The sequence below is a fragment of the Plectropomus leopardus genome, chromosome 13 (genome assembly GCF_026936395.1).
Source record: "Plectropomus leopardus strain MGB_pleo_1.0 chromosome 13, ASM2693639v1, whole genome shotgun sequence".
NCBI classification, from domain to species: domain Eukaryota; kingdom Metazoa; phylum Chordata; class Actinopteri; order Perciformes; family Serranidae; genus Plectropomus; species Plectropomus leopardus.
In genome coordinates this window covers 14,881,758-14,906,973 of record NC_142188.1, presented here as the reverse complement: position 1 = coordinate 14,906,973, position 25,216 = coordinate 14,881,758, and the positions used below count along the sequence as shown (strand labels likewise).

General features: G+C 38.4%; 1 protein-coding gene across 4 annotated transcripts in view; it reads left to right on the top strand.

Annotated features, from left to right (window-relative positions):
* LOC121954395 (protocadherin-15-like) overlaps positions 1 to 25,216 on the top strand; it is a 255,337-nt gene that overhangs the window by 104,793 nt on the left and 125,328 nt on the right. For all 4 annotated transcript variants that reach the window (XM_088086315.1, XM_088086313.1, XM_088086314.1 and 1 more), the window contains 4 exons: positions 15,714 to 15,874; positions 19,476 to 19,631; positions 22,004 to 22,123; positions 22,251 to 22,361. In XM_088086315.1, coding sequence (XP_087942441.1) covers positions 15,714 to 15,874; positions 19,476 to 19,631; positions 22,004 to 22,123; positions 22,251 to 22,361 — 548 coding nt within the window. The remainder of the gene's footprint in view (positions 1 to 15,713; positions 15,875 to 19,475; positions 19,632 to 22,003; positions 22,124 to 22,250; positions 22,362 to 25,216) is intronic.

Genomic DNA, 25,216 nt, shown 5'->3' with positions numbered 1-25,216 from the left:
TCAAGCAATACAAATATGCACACAGAATACAATGTTTGCTGATCAACAATAGACACGCTGCTGTGGAGATTGAACCATGCATTTCTGTCAGTCATCATGGTTATAAAATAATGCTGGCAAATTGACTGCACTTATATTTTGCTTTCCAACCTTCATTGGACAAAGCATTATATAGTTTGCTTCTTATTCACATATTCACACTCTCAGAGCAATTTAATGTTATTTAATTATTTAAGGATTAACCCCCTCACCAACATCTACCATACAAACCCATCTGCCTCCTGAGTTACAGCTGCCTCCGCTTGTCAGGTGTTCTCTGCAACAACACAACATCCAAATTACCCTTTCCTACCTGACCTTTAAAGCTAATGTGGAATGGCTGAAGGAGTTTGCTGACTAATGTTGAAGCGTCTTGGACCTGGGAATGACAAAGCTGATCAGCTGTTCTGTCACTTTCTATACTGAAATATCTCAGCAACCATTGCATGGATTGTCATGACATTTTGTGCAGGCATTTGTAGAGCCAAGAGGATGCAGCCTGATGGGAATCCCCTTAGTTTTGTGCCTCCATGCTGGAGATAGTTGTGGCCAGAGGCATTATTATTTTGGGTTGTCCCATTGTCGTGAATGCTATATCTCAAGAATGCCTTTCTTCAAATGAGGCACAAACATCCACTTAGACCCAAGGATGAACTGATTTGATCTTAGTGGTCAAAGGTCACTGTGACATGGGCCCATGTTATTTTTATTAACATAATATCTTAAGAAGGCCTTAAGGTTTCCACAAATTTGGCACAAATATCCACTTCGACTCAAGGAGGAACTGATTAGATTTTGGTGGATTTTCTTTTGTGAGATCACAGTGACCTCACAAGACATTTTTGGCCGTAACTCAAGACCCAAATTATGACAGCATTTTCTACAAATGTCTAAAAGGATAAAATTATGAAAAGCTTAACTTCACTATGACATCATAACATTTTGCAAAAACACTTCTCTGACCATTATTCAACGCTATGACTCGGGAAAAGAAGGGGAGACATTTGGTGAGATACTGAATTGGTGACAATCCTTAGTACGCACCTTGAAACTGTGCTGACTGTATAGATCCTCTGTGTTGCTAGGTTAAAGACATGTTTGAAGCATCCACATATAACTTTGTAGCTTTCTTCATATTTGAAGGGTTTTCTAATACCCTGGTCAAATATGAGTTTGGAGAAGAAGGATGTCAAGTATTGGCTGGATTGTCATGAAATAAAGTTCATATCCATGTTCACGTTGAGGTGCACTTTTTTGTGATACCTTATTTTTCTCTATTGCACCATCAGGTCAAAATCTCACATTCTCCCACACTTTTGCTTAGACCAATTACATGCAAAAGTGATGACATGCCCATCAGCCTCAGCTGCACTTGCTAATTATCAAATGTGACCAAGCTAACATGATAAATAATGCTGAACATGGTAACATTACCTCCTAGCATATGGACCTTGTTATTGTGAGAAATTTGCATATTGATGTTAAGCTCAAAGCGTAAAGCGCTACTGTGCATGAGGACTGCCTTCCAGAGCCGCAGACTCTTTCTCTTCTTACTTCACAGCTTCACACTTGTCAATAAAGTTGGTAGAATTCGTTTGAAGACTTATCTTACAAAGATAAAAGAAATGACATGGTTGCTTCTGAGGCATTAAGGTGCTTCTTACTATTTACAACACTGCTATGTGACAAAGCTGAGCCACTCTTACCAGCTTTCTTGATCTTTCATCTGTTAGTTCAGCATAGTCGGTAATCACAGTCCCTCTAGTTTGTTACAAATGAGGCAGAATGGGATGAAATATGAGACAAAGACAACAGTGAGTTTGAGGGGTAGGCTGGAAGATAAGATGCTACCTTGAAAGTGTCTGTTTCCTTTGCGAGTGTTGTTCAGTGTTTGCATGCACACAAGAAATCAGTCTGCTGGGAGAAAGCAGGTTAAGGCAGCAAATTGGAGTTTACATGCAGTGCAGTAATCTGGTTTGTATAAAACCCATCTTTAGTCAGTAATTAGATTTCTCCCTAGTGGTGCTTTGATATATTTTCAAATAAAGGTTGGAATACTTAAACAATAAGTAAACCCCAGAGTTTTGGCTGAAGTGCCTCTCACCTTGACATTCAAAAAAAGATCTCTAGAAGGCTGTAAAAGGCATCAACATGTGCAGGGCTATGAGGGGGCGCTAACACCATAGATGTAGACATGAAGATACTACATTCCCGGTTTGACGTGTTACTGCGCGGTCGCCAAATACTTTTATTGCACTGTATTTAAATGAACAGCTGCTTTAACTTCAATGTTGTGCTCCATTCTTGCTAATGTACTAAGTTCCTCTTCACCTGAATTCAATGCATCTTCTATGGATGCATATCCGCCACTGTATGTAGGTCTTTATGTATATTTTCATACAGTAGTCATGGTACCATGACACTCAGCATCACTGTCATGAATGTCTGAGCTGATGCTGACCAAGGACAGGGATTCAATGAGGTAAAGTAATTGACCTTTTTCTTCTTGGCCTTGATGCATTCATCGTAGATTGTGGCAGGGTTTTTTTTCAGGTGGTTTAAAAAGTTCACGTTGCTTTGTGGTGCACACACAAGTCTCCTGCAGTCTTTGCATATAATTTTTTTTACCATAATTTTGTAAGATAATCCCTCATCAACTATCATCATCTGCTTTTACTCCATAATCTAAGAAAAAACCCTTCCAGATAATGATCCTGGATGATCCAGTTCAGATCAGGGCAAGGTAGCAGGTTTTTCGTTATACCTTACCCCAAATTAAAAAACATTGTTTTTATATCACATCATGTTTATGAACTCATTTAACTGCAGATTGCTGACAATTAATCTGTTACTTGTGAATGAATATGGTTTGTTTTTGATGAGCATACATTGATAGGAGCCCTGAGTCCATCTGAATAAAAGAAGCGATGGTGGGACTTGAAGCTACTCAGAATATCTTAGAGTAGAGTAGAGTGAAAAAAAAAGTACTAAGTGACTTCACAGTATTCAGTCATGTAGAGAAGCAAATCCCATTCTTAGTTTTAAATGCAGTTAATGCATACAAAACTGGAGAATTGTGTCACACATAGCTATTTCTGTCCACATGGAACGTCTCTCAGGTAGTGTATTCATATTAGAGAGTGCTATATTTTATCAGAATACATGTGTACATTTTTGGATTATAAATGTTTGAGTTGTAGATAGCAAATATGGATATACATCGTTTAACATGATCAGGAAACATTGCCTGGGTTAAATCCATCTGTCAGAATAATAAAATGTCATCCCTGTGCCCTGTAACAGTTTGAAGTGTATTGGTGAATATTCATCACTCTCTCCCAAAGCTAGAAATAAGAGAGATGAGTTTGCCCCATCTCTGGTGTCATCCCAATGTACAGTTGCATAGAGAACTGCTTAAAAATGATGGCAGTCATTGGATGGGAGTCAGTTCCAATACCCGGGACATCTTTCAAGCTAACGTTCTAGGAATGCACAAAGTCGGTCTCCCATTCATTATCAATGGAGCGGCTCCAGGCTGTAAATCAGAATGACATCACAGATGAAAAGCTTGGTTCTTGAAATTTAAGCTTTGGACAGACCGCATTTATTTGAGATTCAGATGCTAACTGAGCCTGTTACAGACACTTCAGCATCATGCAGCGGTGCTTTACTCAGTGGCCCAAATTTCAGATTTTCCCACTGAGAGATGTGGCCTCCTACCTACCTCTACTGGTAAAGAATATATATGACTAAAGGCTTGTCCAGTTTTACTATAGGAATACTTTGATGAAACTTAAATCAAATACAGATCTTACTATGTCTCCTGTTGGCCATTTCTCTTGATGTAAAATAGCACGTATGAATGCTAATAAACAGCCATCTGAATCTGCCGATCGTAAACAAAGAGCACGTTATTCCAAGCGGTTCAGCACCCTCTTCAGCTCAGCTATTAAAGAAGTGCCCTCTCTTATGTGTTTAACACGTGTTTATGTAATCAGGCTGATCACCATAGCAGTGTAGACAGATGCAAAGCTACCTGGTATTTAGGCACTGATAGGACTTTTGTCACCGATCTAAAGCCTCTTTCCTCCTTTTTAAAGCAGCAAATGTACGTTGTGCATACCACTTCATGTTACTCACGGAAATGAATGTTTTTTCTTTTCTGGCAACAAGGTTCTTCTTTAAATGATTCAGCTTATTAAAAGGGCTCTAAGGGTGTAGATTATTGTCTCAAAATGCCTGGAATACTCATTCTTAGTAACCTTGGATAAAGCCATGTGTTAAACCTATGATGTACAATGTGACATCAGTATCCTGATCAAGGACGTATGCAAATACATAACATCCTTACCAAAAGTCATAAAACGTGACCGTCATGTGCTGGAGGCACAAGAACAGAGCTTGAGGGAGTGGTAAAAAACAGCGGTGTGTAGAATATATGATATATAACAGTGATTTCATATTGTGGCATTACATTTTTGACATGCTACATGGATCATTCGACCAATTAAAACTCTCAATACAAAGCTCAAGGCCTTGATGTCTCAGTTCTACTGATGGTACAATATTTGGTAAGGGGTACCAACTCCACTGTCTCTTTTTATTTCTCTCTTTATTTATTCATGTTTACTTTTTTTTAAAAAATAGTATTATTACCATTTTCATTAATATGTATATGCAGTGCTATATATTACTCCTATCATCACTTACATTCTGTGTTTTCCTCCTAGTTTTATTTGCTCAGCACCTCCTCTGTTGTTAATCAGCTGCAGACATGTATGCACCTAAACACATGCACACGAGTAACCTCAATAACCACCCATATTATAGAAAACAACCAGTTTGCATATCAATAACAGCAATAATACTATTATGCCTGATTATCTTTTGCATATTTGTATGTTTGTCTTGCTTTTTCCTGTCTTGTCCTGTCCCATCTTCATCTACCTCTATATACATAGGTATATAGTACTAGTGATTGGAAATACCTGTCACTACCTTGATTGATTAGTTTGAAAATCTTTTGTTAAGTTAGTGTTCTTTGAATCAAAAGTTTTAAGAATAAGCCTAACTGTGCCATTTGAATCGAATTTGGCTGTTCAATACAAATATTTGACCATGAGTTCCCTTTTTTTTTGACAGTGATGTTCATGTAAAATAGTAAACATGTGTGCTACCTATGACAGGTTGGAAATGTGCACCTACATTTTTTTTTTTTTTTACCTCAGTAGATATCAATCAAAAGCCAGAGACTCTCTTCTTCCAAGCAGCTCTTTCTATGTTACTCAGACTAACCCTGGGTCTGGGTCTGCAGCTGCCTGCACAGGAGAGCAACATGAAAGTCAGACGCCCTCACTCTTCAGCTAAATCTGGGGACAGAAATGTCCCCATAAGTACATTGCACACTGACTGAGAAAAAAAAATAACTGCTTGACTAGAAGAATCTCAGTTGGCTCAGGGGTCACCAACTGATGATTTGAATCTTTGACTTTCAGGGGGCAGCCCTAGTTTATATTCTGAGCAGCAGCTGAATCCATTGGACAACCTGGAAGAGAAATAACCCGTGAAAAAAGGCTATGCCTTTTATTGTTCTTCAGCAGTCAAAGTAACAACAGACTTGCTATCTATTTTATTGCTGTCTATTTAGAGACAGTGCTGATGGTTTAATGTACTTTTCAGCATCATCATTACGTCTGCATTGTCCATCTTTCCTTTCATTACACAATCTCCTGCACAAAGCAGCAAAGTTTTTCTCTATGCCAAAGACATCACTTGAGCCTTCAGAAAACAACCGTAACTATCGTGCAATAAATGTTGGATTTACAGTGATGAAAATACAGTTAACTGTAGATCATCTAACACTTTGGCCTCTGTGATGGTTTTAAGCATATGCGACCATCTATTGTACAGTGTATTTCAGCCATCCACTTTATTTCATGTGACTGCCTTGACTGTTTTCACTGCACTGTAAGCTGACCTACAAAATAAAACCACATCACATTATAATGAATTTATGCAAATTGCACTGTCAAAAGTCATTTGCCAGGCCAGTCTGCTTCTTTGGCTTACATTTAAAAGGAATAGCATTATTACACAAGAGAGATGGAATCGTCTTGAATGGTAGACACAATATAATATTGTACTTTATTTGTCTCCAATGGGAAATTTAATTATTTTTATTTTGTTATTTTTCTTGATTTACACACACATGCACACACACACATGCATCAAATGTGGAGAGAATGATGGGTCACCACAGCACACTACCATGAGCTAGGGGTACCAGGCATTGGTTGGGGGCATCTTGGCAGTGCCCAGGAGATGAACTGGCATCTCTCCAGCTACAAGTCAGTCTGTCCAGGGATTGGACTGATAGCCTCCATTTATTAGCAAATTAGTTGATTTTGATTACAGCTTGACATCTGTTAATATCTTTTGAATCCAAGAAAGTTGAATCTGATCCCGATATCCATATCCATTCCATCCATTCATTTTAGGTGTGAAATGTTTAAGTCCTTTATATGTCTCCAACTTCAATGTAGTCAATGTAAGCAGCCATTATTTAAACAAACTGACAAGGTATTACAAACATACTTGGACCTCCAGTGGATTTGTCTAGCAGAGCATATAAAATCAATCTTACAGGCACCCTAACTTTTTCACTATCCTCATTTATTGATACTGAAAACCAGCCTTAACAACATGTACAATTTATAACTATGGAGAACTTTGGAGACAAATCTGCAACAAGCAACAGAAGGTACAATTGGCCACTAGCCAAAGAGGAGCCTATCTCTAACCTTCTGAGCATGTTTTTCGTTTGCATATCGGTTTGGATCTTGCAGAGGCGTGAGGTGCAGCTTTGGAAACTGCACTCAAAGATTGCAAAACCCTTTGAGAGAATGTACTGTAGGTGGACAGTCAAGTTTCTGGTGCTGCATGATGTCAAAGAAATTATTGTGTTTATCAGTTATTTTGGATCAGACATGTATCTGTCATCTATGCTTGATTACTCAAATAGTCTCTTTTCCAGCTTTTGTGAATTACGCATCAGAAGTTCTTGGCTGCTAAAAATTGTTACAGCTGGGAAACTTACAAAGATGCAGTGGACCTCCACTAGTCGATAGAAGCTGGAGCTGATTGTCAGGTTTATCTTACAATACCCTGAATGGTGTAGCTGCATCATATCTATGGCTTATTGTAAGAGAATACATAAAGCTCTTCTTTGCAATCACTTCATGCAGGTTTTCTGGTTCCCCTTGGAACATTAAGTGAGCCTGAGATTTGGAAATGTGATTTTTTTTCTGCCATTTGTTTGGAATTTTTGAACAGCTATTTTGCCATGCTAGCTAGTAGTTCTAAGGATGATAATGATAGGCTGTTGATTGTAATCACTTTGATGACCAGCTGTCTTAACATGTAGTGCCATGAGGTTGAAATTATTGTTTATGACTAAATACCTGCAAAACTTCTGGAATAGCTTCCTTTTTGCTTTCAGTGCTAATTAGCAAATGTCCACATGCTAACACACTAAACTATGATGATGAGCATGTGAACATTATATTTTCCTGACATCAGCATGTTAGCATTTTCACTTTGAGTATGTTGTTAGTATAATTACTTTAGTGATTAACCCAAAGCTTCACTATGAGCTTCAGCGGTACCCTAGCTTCACAGAGCAGCACCCATTGTTGATGACTCAAATGTGCAAATGTTTAGACCCAAAACAGCCCTGCAGGCATGAAATGCAATCAAGAAAGTTTTAGTGACAGATTCATCAGTTTGAAGGCTTATAATGCTATGCCATTCCAGCAGCCCAATTCAGAGGCCCCACTAGTCCCCAAAGTGTCCCATTGAACCGAAAGCTAATTTCTGAGAGAGCCCATTATTATAAAAAAAAAACAAACAACAACAAAAAAGCGCCCATCACTCCAGTGTCCTGTGTGTTTAAGTCACCAGTCCCAGATGTGTTTTTTTTTTTTTTTTTAATACCAACCTTTCACAGCATTTCCCTGCAGCATTCGAGCCACTGGACCTGTTTTCTTTTCTTTCTTTGTTTGTTTTGTTAAACCGAACCATCCCAGCTTTTCCAGCAGCCATGAGCTACCAATCTTGGGTGTTTTTGTTGTTGTTGTTTTGTTTTTTGTGCTTAAAGCTAATCACGTGTTCTCCACAGCATTAATGTCAAATTCAATGTATCCATGGTTTACAGAAGCATTCATTACAAAATAAATCATCTGGTGACTGGGTTTTTAAACTGTAGTGAGTGTGTATTTTCAGAGAAACAAGACTGCAGAAATTGGCATTTGTTTTTGGGAAAACGAACTGTCGGAAAAATGGGGACTTATGAGGCTTTGGAACCTTGGAAACAAAGGGCAGTCACCTCCAAAACAGAGCAGAGTTAATACAGAATTTGACAACTATGGAAAGGTATCAAAATGGCACAACGCACAACAATAGAGTGGTAGAAAGTAGTAATACACTGTTCACATCTAGAAGTACCGGGAGTTTTTGATGTGTCACCATCTTAGCCAATTACCCTGCATGGGGTTGCGGCAAAAGTTGAGCCAAGTTAAACACTTGACCTTGCAATTTGATTGCCTGATCCCTAAAAAGTGGCACTCCCACTGCACCAGACTGTCCTCATTCAAATGATGCAGGGCTGAAGTTGTTGTCTGCATTTGTAGTCTCATTGTAAAGTGAGTGCCACCCCTGTTAAGTATAAGTATGCCAATGCATGTGCTTTTCTTGTGCAACCTTCTCTATTATAATTATATGGGTTTTCTATCTGTAACTGAATGTGTGAAGTGTTTTAAGGCCTCTCTCAGCAGTAATGCCCCATAAATATATTGAAATTTATACGATGCTCAGAGATGTGGTAATAAAGAGAGTGTGTGGTTTAAGACTGAGAATAGTGAGAGAGTTGAAAAAGTAGGTTTGACATCATTGCATTATTGTATCACAGTTATTTTTATACTTCAATTTGCAGTCAGAAAATTATGCTTGTATTTGGGCTATTCTGGGCAATCCACTGATTCAAATTAGCATCCTACCAAAGTGATGGGAAAAAGTTGATAGTTTTACCCAGGCTGAAATTAACCCAATTGTCAAGAATGGCAGGGTGTTAATTTTATACCCTGCATTGACAAAATTATGCTCAGGGCTCCCATATAAGCCCAGCATGCATATACATGCACCTCACACAGTATGAAAAGGAATTAAAAAACACTTTATGTTTCTCTAGAGGAAGAGATTGCTGTAACACTGTTTCTCAGAGCACTTATTGGGATGTCTGTTTACTGAATGAAACAGCTGCAGCTTTTTTCCCTTCGTCTCTTTGGCAGACATGCATAAACAGACAGATGTTTTTCATGTCAAATTATATCAAAAGTAATTAGAGGTTATTAAGCATTTGGAGTGCTAAGAATGCAGCGGTATTACATCCATCCTCATTTTGTGGTGGATGAAATATACATATTTCACTTTTGGGGATGTATTAAGCACAGCAGGCTCCTTGACAGCTGGTGCATGTTTTTATTCTGTGTATATGAGTGTGTGCTTGAGTGAGAAAGTTCAACACTTCTGTGAGGGTTGCCTGAGACACATACGACCTAGTCTTTTAATTTGCGCTATAAATATGCTTTTACAGTTTCCATTGTTGCTGGTTGACCAGTCACTGTGAGAACACAGATGCACTCCGTTTCAAAATATCTCAGGTGTAGATCCACATCCTCCTCCTCCTCTTAGTCATGTCAGGCACCATTGCTCAGACAGCAGTGATGCGCTGCAGATGCCCCACAGTCATGACTGCACAGACTTTGATAGAGAAAGGTGTAGGCTACTGGATATTTAGTTATTTTAGCAGCATCATTGTATGCTTTCATTTTATATTTATTGAGGAATATGCCCTAGATATTACCCCTTTTGTCTATGGGGGTTAGGGATACACACACCTAAAACACTACACACACAATAAAGTGTGGTGGACAGAGCAGATGGTGTTAAATTCAGTCCACATAGTAAATTCAATACACACAGAGTAAATTTCTGCATTTCTTTTTCTTTTTTTTTATTCTACTATGCATATGCAGATGAACTCTACAGTATGCATGAGTGTCTATGCAACTCAAAGAGCTATAAGTTCTGACTGTTTTTCATACATTCTGTTTTTGTAACGGTATTTGTAATTCTGCATACAGGACAGCTGACATTAAGGGGCTTTTACCAGTCCTGTCTAAGCACTCTATTTAAAGTGTTGTCTAAGATAATGCCTGTTAAAGTTTGTTTGTCAGAGGGGTTGTAACGATCTGTGTTATGGAAATAACAGAAAATTACTGATTAATTACAGTAACTAGATACTTCTCTTTAAAAAAATGTGAATTACTTTACCAATTGCTACCTCCAATGGTACTTAGTTACTATGGAAAGTAATGTGCATTGTGTTTACAATATCTGCTTCAAATACCTGATTACTGCGCACACAGTGTGGGACAAGACAACTGCCACATTTTATCTATGATTGTACCCATTATCAGTATGATGAAAAGTAGAGGTACAACTCAGTTGATATGTTTTGAGAGGTCTATTTATTTTATTTATCGACAGACCTTCAAATCAAGCAACATAAGTTAGTTCTTGGCTGGGTAGAATAACTTTTTCTCAGACATTTGACAATTTCTTATCATGATAGGCCTAATGAAATAAGATAAAAAGTTAGCAAAACACAAAAGCAAACACATAAAGGTTTATACAGTTATTCAAATTCTGCATATAGACTGCAACTTGTCCTTGATATAGTGGAGGGAAAAATAATGTCCATATTTCAGGGCAGCAAGGTCAAATTGCCTGAACTGTTGGCCATTGTGTATCTGATATTCTAAAGCTGACTGATCTATTTACAGCATTTAATGTATCATCCATAACGTCAGGTGACCCACGGACACCATGGCATTTTAGTAAGTTTTAATAACTAAAAGAAACACTGCGTGTAACAGTCCACCTTCTTCATCTCTCTGTCTCTCTCAAACCAACACGGTCTCACTCTGAACTCGTCACATGGTGCCGCTCTGTCAGAACCTTCCTCATCAACCTGTGACATTTTAGGTATCCTTGTGTTTCAGCTTTTTACGCAACTCCTAACACTGGTAACTTGTAGGTCTACACAAAAGTCATGGTTCAGTTTGTAGCCTGGTTTAGGAGTTCGGTGCAAGTTCGGTACAGCAGGCAAGAAAGACCCAAATACATAGAGGACACATTTCTTTTTTAAATAATTTTGAACAGTAGTGCAAATGTCAAAGACAATCAAATTCCTCTTGCTGATGAGTGAGGTAACATTTTCCCTGCTGGCACTTCTGGTAAACTATTTTCATAAGAAAAATTAGGAATATTTCAAGCACTTCAGTACAATCACTGAACAAACACATTCCCAAACTGCAACAGTTGCACTTAAAACTGTAATGCTAAGAAAGTGAAACCACTAGAAATACATATATGAAAACTTGGCAGTTGAAATGGTCTTGGCACTTGACTCAAAAATTCTTCATTACTAGGAAACCGGGCCATGATCTGCTAATTTATCTCATTTCAGAGTAGGCACCTGAATTGCAAAGGCTGATCTCTTTTGGTCTTTAGACTTTTGAACATCTAAAACAGGGACTTCACAGGATCTCAGCCAGAAAGCTGGTATATTTGGAAGCTCCCCCTGTGCTTTAATAGTCATCAGTGAGATGTTAAAATCACTTCTAAAAATTAAGAAGTAACTAGTGAAGTGATATCAGGATATGCTCTCATTTTAGTACCAGAAAGACACTTTTTTGCCATTTCCAGAAGAAGGGAAATTACAGGAATCCAAAAGGGACAGTTTGCAGGTTTGTTTTGGGGAGAAAAGCATGATTAGACTGGTTTATTTGTACATGGTTTGTTTTACAGGATTCTTCCTCTGCTGTGTAACAAACTGGAATAGAGGGCTATGCGGGTTAGAAACCAGGTGGTTTGGTTATGCTGGCCAGTTATGAGAATCTCACAATGTTTTGGCAGTCATGAAAGTCCTAAAGGCAGCTGTGGCCACAGCACATTATACTTGGTCATTGTCCAAGTAAATCTGTGCCATCCACATAAAGATGGAAACACAATGTAGGAGTGTGAATTAGATGTTGTAGATGCAGCGTGAAAATATGGAATATAAAAAGGGGGTCCCAGCTGAGATGTTCTGCAGTGACCCTTACAGTCACTTACAGAGTCAAGACTTACTCGGTAAAGTGCTGTGTTGGTAATGGCCACCCAGTTCCTGGTATGTCTGCTAATGCTGCAACTGTATCAAATGTTAGGAAACCTAGGAATGCATTATTCCAACTGCTTTATAATCATGAATTTATTGCCTTCAGAAGGACAATTTCACTACTGTGATAAGTTTTGAAAGGCAGACTGGATTTTTCAGACACTAGGTTCACATTAAAGTGAAGAGAGAACCATTAAGCACCTTAAAGAGAGTGTTTATACTTTCAACTGACATTGTTAATTTATACCCTGCATACTTTCATAAGAGAGCTACGTGTGCATAATAATTGCAGCTTTTTTCTTACTAAATTAAGTTTAACTCACATCCTTTAACAACATACCACCTACACATGTTCTTATTATGTACTCTCATTTGAAGGAGAAAAAAAAAATTGCTTTCTTAATGATCATCTAATTTCAAACAATTAAGTGTTTTTACTGACTGATTCCAGCCTCTTGCAACAGCACTTGTCTTGTTGCCATTTTAAGTTTTAGTTACAAGTTAACAGTTTGTTTTTACTCTCTCATGCCAACTTCTTTCTCCTGCTTTGCTTTCCTGTGACATCATTAAACTCTTAGGGCTGGGAAATATGTCAATATTACAACCCCAGTTTTGAAAACCTAGGGACATTGAGTAAAAAGTAAATAAAAACAATGATTAGCAAATCATTTTTGACCTATATTCATTTGAGTACAGTACAGAGACAAGAAATTTTTCTTGTTTCTTTTTTTTTTCTTGTTTTCTCGAACTGAAAAACTATCATTATTTTTTAAATATGCATGATTCTGAATATGATGCCTGCATCACATTCCCAAAAAAATTGCACCACGATGCTCAAAAACCACCATTTGGGACAGCCACAGTTAAACAGGTTAATTGGGAACAGGTTATGGAATTATTTTGGGGGTAAGAAAGAGACATCTTTGAAAGTGCATCTAAGTGAATGAGTGTATATTTTACAAAAGACAATAAAGTTCATGAGTTTGACCATTAAGTATATTGTCCAAAAGGACTAAGGGTCAAAAAAGATCTGCACATGATTGCATTCTGTTTTTATTTACATTTTACTCAGTCACTTTTTTTTAAAAATTGTGGTATATCTATCATAATACGAGACAAGATATTGTCTTAGGTTTTGGATGGCGTAATCAATAAAATGATGTCTTTTTCTGGGTTTATAGACTGACTTAAAGTCTATAAACCATTTCTGAAATGACCTTCCTGTTCTAGCTTTCATATTATTTCCCTTCACTGACATAGTTATTAAATCCATATTACTGATGACTATTTATCAGAAATCTCAGTGTAAATATTTTGTGAACGCAAAAGTAGTCATCACAACAATATACTTACAATATTAATATCATAGGTCAAAAACATCATTATATTTTATTTTTGTTGTATCACCTGGCCCTAACCTTTGTCAGTCAAGATCATGGATTAAGCTCAAAACATATTTCAAACAGGACTCCATGCTAATACCAATAAAACTTAATGCAGGTAATACACTAAACCTGCAGTCCTGACAGAAACAGGCCTCCTAACTCACCAGGTGCCATCATCTATGGATGCCAAAATTATCATTATCTGGGCTAAAAGTGATGCCTTTGTATTGTCTCTGTGGTGTTTATCCGCTGTGAAGCTCAGATCAGAGGCACTTCTTACCAGAGATGAACCTGACTGAGCCACAAGCTACTAAAGAGAGTGAGATTGTGTTTATTTTGAAATGAAGTTCATGGTGGAACTCTGGGTAGTGTTTGTTTATGTAGGTCTGACAGAATCTGGCATCCTCCTAACTGATGAGGACAATTCTGCTTTGTGACTGAGATTGAGAGTGGAAGTGCCCAAAACAGTGGGAGGATCGGCTGTCACAGCAAAAAGTTCAATTAACTTGAGGAAGAAAGGAGGCTCTCCGTGCCCTCCCTTGTAATATTATCAGTGGTGTAATTTACGACCTGAGAGTTTCAAAAAGATGTAGCTCACCACTCAAGTTACCGAGGCAGCTATATTTATGAAAAGCTGTGTTTTAGATTAATGAACCAGCAACAGGGGGGTCTTTTGACTTTTAAATTAAATTTTTAGAAGATCCATTTTTCAGATGGAGCTTAGCCCAAGTGAGACAGATAATTATAGGTCCTTGTGATTACAACACACAAATGCATCAAACCCTAACTGCTGCAAACAGGGTGCCCAGTCATTAATAGTAGCATACAAATTTGGGGTATTCTAATTACAAGGCAAAAGCTTCCATCACACCTCCATCTGTGCTGTTTGTTGAGTATCTTAGAGTCTGAGTGCCTCTGCAAAATGGATGAACCTGCTTTATGAAAGGATGAAATTCAAGATGTTATGGGCAGTAATTAAAAAGCCCATTAAAACACCACCACCCTCTTAGGTTTTACAGCTGGTAGATTGGTGAGGCACGTCAAGTGCTTTTAGTCATTCTCAGTATTTCAGCATCGACAGTACATACAATTAAGTAGCTTGAAGCTCAGTTTTGGGACTTTGTACTTTGAAGAATCATCTGCTCACTTGAAGCATACTGTTGATTGCATGTGAGAGGTGATGAATGCAAAGCAGATGAATTAAGGTTATACAGAGAGTAAAATTCCCTGAACTCTGTATAACCCATGTGTCTTTATACTTGGAAGCTGTGATTTTGCTCTCATGATTCAGCCTGTCAGGGAGCTGTTACTCCTGTAGGCTTTATGCTTTATATACCTCTCCTCTTTTTAATAATGCATTGTCACTCTGTGTTGAAACACCAAAGATTTTCTGTCTAAGCACATGGATAGTTCAGCATTGACTGCTATTTTAGTCCAAATGTAGTCAGCCAATATCCATATCCAATCACACATTGAAGTAATGCATTTTTACCCCCACGTTTTCTGTTAAGTGTGGCACGCCATGTAAAAGTAGCAACAAACAGTGTATACACATTCTGTCCGTACCACACTTGCCTGACAAGTATTATTTTTTTAACAGCATGTGTACAGTTTATAAATCATGTTTTATCCAAACTGTGTGTTTCGTAGCTGAAATATTTCCTTTTCTTTTGGTCATTAATAGTAATTGAAACATTTTTTTAATTTTGGCACAAAAACACCAATACAGGATCTCTAATTTGACCCAGCCACAAAAAAAGGATTCTTTTCATTTGAGCTGATTGTTTGACGTTATATGACCTTCATCATCTGGTGCCTTTGCTTTTTAGTATTATCTCACAACAACAAAACATTTTGTCAATGGGTAATCAGAGGCTTTTGAAAAACTATTTAGTGTTTCATTTATTTTCCACTACCTACTTCAGTGAACAACAAACTGAGTAAAACTGTGATTGTGAATGCTGTTCAACAAGAGGGCCTTTTATTAATTAGAGACTGATCTGTCTACACAGGTACAATTTTGGTAGAAAACATGCAGATAAATGGCCGTGCCCAAGACCCCGAAAGAACCATCTGGCTGACGTTACTGGACAACTATGACTACTGGGTGATACTGGAACCAGCACGGCAGAGGCTCTACCTCAACAGCACTGGGCGCGTTCTGGACAGAGACGTGAGTACAGGACTACAGGTGGTGATCTGTGGTGAGACATTAGGGGAAAATTTTTAAGAGGTTCTAAAAATGTTTACACTCAAGCTCATAATTTGGAGAAGAAAAACAGTTATATCATAGGAAGAAGCACATCATTATCAAACATACGTACTACATAACTTAAGCTGATGAAGCATCTGCACACGTCAGAGAAGGACCAGATTCTTGTATGGGGTGTTAACATGCCACAAAATCCCGGTTTCTATCAAAGTGCTGCAGCTGGCATATTCAGGTTTCTCAAAACCAGAATAAGGACTCACACACGATTTTGAATCCAGCACAGTTTTCCCCTAACCTGACTGGTTGTGGCCCAGCAGATGGCCAGTGGAGGGGGAGGGGATATGCTGACACAGAGAAACACTCATTCTACCACCTACCTGTGTGCTTTTCAAAATCCACATGAACTACTCTTTAAATCGGCATAAATTAGATCCACTGCACAGCAGTTATTTTTTTTAAAATGTCACTTTCAAAGCTGGTTCTCCTAATATTTCCGTTATTAGAGTGGTTAAGAACACCAGGAGCAAATTCCAGGAGTTGAGTTTTCATTAACATGGAGAACAATGACAGCAAAATGGCATCACTGATCTGTTTTGCCTAAATGTTCTTTGGTCTAGCTCATCTAAAACTTGTGGCTGTAAGCATTAACGTGTTAATCCTGATGCAATTAAGGTCCTTATAGATCATGATATTTTTTTTAAATTGCGCTAATTGCTGGCCTACGTGTTTGCCTCTAAGAGGCAGTACCGGGATGACTTTTAAAACTAGAGCGATGATATGAAGACGTGATATCATTTGAAACTAGAAGACCCCAGAAATCCAGTGATACCAACCATGTCATGCTAGCTTCTCAGCAGGAGGGCTGGATAACGCTTCAAAATTAGGCTAAATTTTGGGGATGGAAAAACAACATGGCCATTTCATAGAGCTCCCTTGATCTTTGACCTCAAGATATCTGAATGAAAATGGGTTCTATGGGTTCTATCTACTCATGAGTCTCCCCTTTACAGCCAAGCCCACTTCATGCTAGTCACGTGCATTTTTTGCCGTCATTTAATTCCTAATCAAGACAATCTGGTAAGAAATTCTTTACCTTCTCATTATGGACTTCAAAACTGTTTTGAAATGCAAAATAATGGAAATGAAAACATGATTAAAAAAGTGATTAATCTTCACTATTGAAATCCTGTGATTAATTGCTATTGAAAATGATTAAGTGTTTGACAGACCTAATTAAAACACATAATCTGTCAGCATGTTCGCATGTCGTTCACAATGTGATCTCACAAACTCTAAAAATGGCCATGATCTCTTAAACACTGCATCATGTGGTAGCTCATAAAGTGCGTCATCAGGTTAATTGTTCACTATGGAGCTTTTTTTTAAACTAGTCACCTACTGACAGCATTATCTTTAAGTAAACATTACAACTAACTTTTAAATTACAATTTTAAATTACAGACACTCAACTGTCCTGCAGTTATTACAGATGAACTAACCAAAGATCCTTTACTCGTTCATGGACTCACGGTGGTATGACACAACAGTTAATGGCAAGCAGCTGCTGCAGAATACACATAGTGGGAAACACTGTAATCGTTATTGGTGTTATGTTGGCATTGCAAAAACAATTTTTTTGGTTAAGTTGGGCTTTCCATTGGACTGATGGCCATCCAGGCCTGCACAGTTATAGGGAAAACACAGCCGGATATAATCCCCTCTTTTTGCAATGTCACTGTGCTTCTTTTTTAGTACTTCTTTGTCATCTTTCATGCTTCCAAACAGTGAACAGAAAAAGAAGGTGATATATCAAACTTGTCATGCAAGATAGCTTAAATTAGCATTCTGTAAATTTGACTGATAACAGCAATCATGTCAAAATTATCAGTATAATATGGCAATTAACCTTGATTCTTACTAAACATTGATCTTACAGTAACAGTTTAATCTCTACCATTACCCTATTGCTCCTTATTTTTAATAACATTTTTTATTCATGATGTTTTTCAGTGTTGTTTATCATCAGACTGAGCTTGTGGTCAGTGGTTTCAATGTAGCATGATAATTCACCCCTTAGCGCGGAATACTGAATAGTAAGTGAATGAATAAATGCAGACAGTGTGTCTGTCTGTATGTAATATGTTCAGCTCTCGAGGGTATTTGGCAAACCTGCTGTGAATACAGATCAGTCTAAATGGTACAGTATAGGGTGTAAGGTGCGGGGTGCACTGGGTGTTAAGTGTTGTGAATGCTGTGGTAAGGGAGTTGTTTTTGAAGTGCGGTTATGTGCTATGGGGAGGGAGCTACACATGAAGCTACTCACAAGAATATCCTGGAAATATGGCCAATTAACAGGAGGAATGAGTGAACAGTGGAGGAGCACACAGATAAAGTCAAACCTCGGCAAGAGAGGGGGAGGGTGAAGCTAACTGGGGTGCATTACATCATTTACTGTTTCTAAATTCAGATTAGGTCTGACAAGTCGCTGTGGCAACGAGACAAGCTGTTGTTGTCCAATATACATTTTAAACAGAACATGGCACAAGGCTCACAGCTCTTTGTTTGATCAGATAGTTGAATATTTAATTACATGTTATATTCAAAAAGCGAATTCAGGCTGCACAGTTCAGTTTAGAATTAAAACAACAATAGCCGGGATTTGTTTACACCTGTGCTTTAAAAGCAGTGTGATCATAAATTGCAATTTTGTTTGATTATTGCTGTTTTTTTATGATGAATCATGATAAATTCAGTATCAGAATAATGTTCACCAAAAAATATGATGATTTAAGTACATTGGTTCAGCCTCGGTGGATGCTGATAAACAGACATTTTTATGCCTCGGCACTGACGATAGCTGAGGCCAGATGCATTATGTTTTTGGGTGCTCCGTATGAACATATGTACGTACATAAGGCCGTACGTCTGCCACATTCTTGTGAATGCGAAATTTTAAGGAAACCTTGAGGGATATTTTTTCTAATTTGGCGCAAACATTCAAGTGGACTCAAGGATGCATTGATCAGAATTTGGTGGTCAGAGGTCACACTGAGCTTGCATTCATCTCAGTCTCGTTAAAGCGGTGTCTGAAGAACACCTTGAGAGAATTTCTTCAAATTGGACACAATCATTCACTTGGACTCAGCGATGAGCTGATTAGAATTTATTGTTCAAAGACCAAGGTCACTTTGATCTTCCAGCCTTCTCATTTTTGTGAACGCAATATCTGAAATTTGCATAAAGGTAGTTTCCTCGAATTTGGCACAAATGTCCACTTGGACTCGAGAATGAACTGATTGGAATCTGGTTGTTGAAGGGCGAGGGTCAAGGTCACAGTGACCTCGTAAAAGGTCAGGGCATCTTTCATTTTATCATCTTTGATCAAGTAGACATATAATTCTTCAGAAAATGCAAGAAAATGGCTTATTATGCTTATAATGCAATTGCTTATTATGACACCAGTCAACTAAAGGTCTGCATGTTGAAAGAAAGGGAAAAAGAACATAAATAAGAACTTTCGTTGTATTATCTCAATGAAATGTCTTTCTTCTCTCTCTCTCAGCCCCCCAACTACATCACCACCATTGTGGTTCAGGTCCAGTGCACCAATAAGCTGGTTGGTACGGTCATTTTGCACGAGGTACGGATTGTTGTGAGGGACAGGAACGACAACACCCCTCGCTTTCAGCAGCCACGCTACTATGTTGCAGTGAACGAGGTAAGGGAGTGACCCCTTATGTTCTGCAGGATTTGTAACTGAACATGTGCCAGATTTTCATGTTTGTTGTGGCATCTATCAAAATTATTATGTTGAAAAATGAGCCAGTACTAGTGAAATTGGTGCTGCCTGTGTGTTGTTTTCAGTCCATTTATCTCAGTGTCCCTGGGTCCACAAAGGAGGGCACAGTGACATGTACTGCTGTCTGCCACAGAATATTTTTTTGTCAGTGCCAGTAGGGTCACCAGAGTTCTCAAATCCAGCACGTAATTGCTTTGCATCTGAGCCCACTGGTGCAAAATGGATTGTCAAAATGTTGAGGAACTTCTAGTTCTAGTTAACTCAACGTTATTGTTATTTCTCATTTTTGATATTTGAAATAAAACTAACTTAAGTGTCTTTTACAGCTATTCTCTAATATATTTTTTCCCCACTTTGTGTGTGTTTACATTGACATGATTTACCCATTTATGAGGGTTATCCAGATTATGATCTCATTTGGGACTGGTGTTTAATGAGCACAAACAAATTGTTTTTTCATTCAGTGTTGAAAAATACCACTTACCCATTTACTGATTACATATTGCGGTTTATTTGCTCAGGCACCTGTGATGATGCAATGGGAGATAATAGCAACAGGAGATCTTTGACACTACATTGTACTTTAATACTACTTGAAACCTTAAAGGAACAGAGTGTGGGATTCAGTGGCCTCTAGTGGAAAAGACTGCAGATTGCAACCAGCAGAAACTTCTACCATGAGCCAGGTTTGAGCTCCCGATTAGGATTCCTCCAGTGTTCATTGATTAGGAGGTGAATTATCAGCAGAGGCATCCCTCTCTCCAAAACAAATGAACCCAGTTATTTCAACCAATAAAAACACTGAATAAAATAATTTCATGTTAAAAAAAATCTGTGTTTTTCTGACACTTCTTGTTGCAGAGGGGCTACGAACTACAGTGGCAGACATGAAAACACAAAATGTCCTATGTAGATCCAGTGTTCTGTGTTAATGGAGACACAATTTAGTGGCACAACATTACTTATTTTGAGGCGATTAACACGAAAGAAAACAAACTTATTACATTATATTCCATTTCTGCTAATATTTCCCTTAAATCTTGCACACTGGACCTTTAACTGCTATTTTCTTCTCTGCTCTAAGTGCCGACCATGATCCCCTTCTCTTTATCTTGCAACTGCAAGCACTACGTGCTGAGATTACGTTTCTTCTGAAAAGAGCTAAAATTACACTGCTCTCCTCCACACTGTCACCAGCCTGTCACTGTCACTGTGTAGGACAGGGAAGCAGTGTCTTTGTTTCATTACCGAAAGACAAATCCCAGTTTCTTCATCACTTCAGAAGTGAGACCAGGACTGGGATGCTTTTGCAGCTGCCATGTTATGTGTCTCCGTTGTGTCATGGGGCTGAAGTCATACCAGTGTAGGTATTCGGCGGTGCTCAATAACCAGGATAAAGTCTATACATGCAACAATATACTGGTTTCTTTCTCCATTCCTCCAGCGAGCATATTTGGGTTCTCATTAATGAGATTAGGTCTAATCCAGGTTTCTAGGCATGGGATAAGGTGCTCAAACACATAAACAGCATACTCCAAAAACTGACTGTTAACAGGTTATTCATGTCCATGTAAACACACTCATTGTGGCTGAGTAGAACTGTATTTTTTAGTGCACCACATCCTCATAAGATAACAGTCAAAGTGTGTTCTTTTTTTAAAGTTTTTATATTTGACTGATATGGTATGCATTCATGCAAACTTACAGGTCAGGAGAATTATAAATGTCTGTTGAGCACCAGACAGGACAAACTTTTTTCTCCAAAACAGACCTGCAATGATTCCAAAATATTCATCTCCTAACTGTACAGTCATGTGTTTTGAGATAAGGAGATAATTCCCCGCTGATTTCCAGACAACCATCATCTCCGTTGTTCACACTTTGTGTACATTGCGTGTTAGAAATTCCTGTCACAGTGTGTTATCATAGCCATATGCAGCTGCCCCAGCAGTGTAGTGAGTCATTCTACGTTGCTGTCAACTTCTCCCCTGAACAAGCTCTCCTGCCCGCTGCCTGGTCCTGTGGACTCTGCTGAGGGCTCTGGGGAACAGCAGTGGTTCTCATACTTACTTTTTATTATTCTGTCAGCAGTGTGCATAAGCCTTCAGACTGCTGCTGACTGCAACATTTCCCCTTTTTGATTTTCTTTTTTTCTTTTTGTATACTAATGGGCTGGAGTGGCAACAGTAATAGCTATATGCATGGGCTCTCTGCTGTAAGTAGATGTTGTACTCACAGGGGGCTGTTTGAGCTGTTGACTTTTTGTTCTCCCCACTCATGTTTTCCTCCAGCTCACCCCAGTTGGAACGACTATTTTCACTGGCTTCTCAGGAAATAATGGAGCTACGGACATCGACGATGGGCCAAATGGACATATAGAATACAGCATCCTTTACAACCCCAATGATCCGGTATATGGACAAGTCACGCCATGATAAACACCCTCTACACCATTGTAAATTTCTTCAACAACCATGACTTATTCCTCCCATTCACCTTTCTTTCTGTCTTATTAAATTGACTCTGTTTTTCTTTCAGGCATCGAACAGAACAGTGAGTGTCGCAAACACCCTTTCAGGACACATTATTCTGGCAGAGAGGCTAAACTATGAGGAGAGAACTCGCTACCTAGTTTTGGTCCAAGCCAATGTAAGTGAGCTAATCTGCACAAGCACAATCACTTTCAATTCAGTATCAACAGATTACAAATAGGCCTTGATGTTATACATTCGGATGAGGTTGTCTACCTCAGCATTGACCTTGAGGGTAAAGAACTCCCAATGCCACTGTGCTGATATCTCAGGATGTGCTTTGTATTCAGTTGTAGCAGCTGTGTTCACAAATTTCCATTTGGAGCGTGGAATCAGAGCACTCAAGGACCTGCTATTTCTTGGCCTAAAAGAGTAACTGTGTTTCTACCATATTTCAAACCTTTCAGTTATTTTAAGGTTGTAGGAGGCGGATGTTTTGAACATGAAGTCAATAGTTTGCTGCTTCATTGAGTTCAAGTCCTTACACTGCATAATTTCTATTTCTGAGTGCAGTTTCAAAGCCAGATCTGGTGTATGTTCTCTTTTTTTTTCTTTCAAAAAATGTGCCCAACATTTAGCAAACCATCCTTTATATTTTCAATTTACCATTCATAAATGAGATTCTTGTTCCTTTTTCAAATATTAACAAGGGGCAATTAGAGGTTTCTCGGATGGCAGTCTGTGTAAAGACATCACAAAAACAAGCTATTAAACTCATATTTGACTAATACTAATTCAGAGATAGGTCACAGTCCGCAATGTTAAGATGAGAGTATAGAGCCCGCCATAGTTTCATTACAATGTCCCTTTTTTTTTCTTCATTAAAATGATTGGAAATGTCTTTAAGACACGCTGAGATAACTGACTGTAGTCTGTAAATACCAGAGCAGCTCTGCATATCAGAGATAATTATGGCTGCATTATTGTGCATTTTACTTGAGGGCGGGACTTTTCCTTCACACTCTTTCTGGAGCAACATGACTGAGACAATATTGTAAAACAAATAGTCCCAATGATGCCAGTATGGGTTACGATGAAGGCTCTTTCTCTTACACGAAGCCATTAGGCAGTAAAACCACGTACTTAACACAGACTTTCGGTTTAGTACTCTTAGAACCGTTCCTTATCTGCACGGACATGTATCGAAGCCAGAGATCTGTTTTGCATAAGTACATAAGTTGCCAGTGTAACCATATACTGTAAAAATGATGGACAAAGTGACATTTACATAATCATTGGTTTGTGGGATGCCCTTTGGAAGCCTCGATTTTGGCATTTCAGCCATCCCCATCGTGCTTTGTTTGGAGTCAGAAGTGACTTCATCTGAGTGAGAGGGTGGAGTTGTGGAGGAGTGAGGGGTGGATTTGACTCATAGACTGTGGTGGCATCTCACAGACAGTTTGTCACTCAAGCTGCCCTGCCCTTAAATATGCATAATTTTGGGCATTAATAAAATGTACTGATTACTGATCACTGGTCACTGATCTATCCAGCTCTCACAGTATTTACTCTTCACCAACCACGTCTCTGCCTTATTGATTATCTAAAGAACAGGGTTATGTAACATTTTGGAACAAAAAGAACAGGCTGGCGTGCTAAGAGCAGGGATGCAGTGCTGCCAGAGTGCACAGGAAAGACACTCCACCACTTTTTTAGTTAGTTAATGAAGTTAGTGAATAGAATATTTGCGTTTCTCACATTTGAAATACAAATGGAATTGTAAAAGTTATCATATTGGCATTTAAGGTGTGTTTATTGGTTCACAGCGTCAACTCATGTACTTAGTAACATGTAAAAAAGCATTCCAGCTTAAAAGTTCATGGTAGTTGCCAGTGATAACTTTTGAGCGGCACATTGAATTAAATTATTTTTTTCTTAGTCAATGAATTGAAACTTGTCCGTGTGGGATCAGCTGTTACAGTCGATTTTCTGTTGACCACTCAACAGACTGCAGTGTTGTGGTACAGAATGTCATCCAAAATTTTTGACAATGGAAATACAAAAATAACTGTCCTAATATGTAAAAAACTGAACCCAACCCAACCAAACCAAACTGGACAGCTCAGTGAAACTGGGCTTCAATGACTGTTGACCAAGCTCCACCGACCAAGAATTTGACTTTAATCATAGAAACTGTTCCCCATTTTTAAATGAATGCTGCGTCAAAGACTGTTTGAAAGTTGGGAGTCTCAATATAAAAAATCTCTCTTAACAAAAAAAGGCAACAGTTATCATAATTCACATCATTATAATCACTTCCAAATCACTGATTAATTACCCTAACAAGCAGCGGTCAAATATTACACCCTGTACAATAAAGTTGAAGTACTGCCGGCCATATAATAATTCAACAGTCAATTCATCTCACGTTCTCTCCATTTCCTGCATGAGGGAGCAAAAGACTCAACCCTTTAGCCTGACAAGAAGTCCTCCAGGGAGATTTCATTTTCTCTTGCAAGAGGACGTCAGAGAAGAGAAAGAAAGAAGACATGGTATTTACTAGAACTCTGCGCTGCTTGTGTCAAGAGTTCAATTACACCAACAGCGTGAAGCTTTGAAGTGCTGTGCTGCTCACTTCTCGGGGTACCACTGTGGGAAGCAACAGTACCACAAGAGGGAATCTTTAAGGATAGCATCTGAAAAAAAAGATATGTTTTATTGCCTAGATCTATTTCCTTAAGAAGGAAAGGTTTTGTAGAATGTAGAGGAGACGTGCTGTTCTATCTGGTTTAAGTGATGTTGGACATACTGTTTGCATCATAACATCTCCTGCATTCAAGTACATGGACAAGTGGGAGCCTTGAAACCTGAGTACTAGTTGAAAGGTCTTTGCCGGGGATATGAATTTATTATTTAGCAAAGCATAAAGCAGAACAGCCAGCTTCCTTCATCTAACATGATGCTTTAAGGAAAAAGTTGTGTGATGTTGATAATGTTAAAGTTGGAGTAAACAAACTATTCATTTGTATTTTT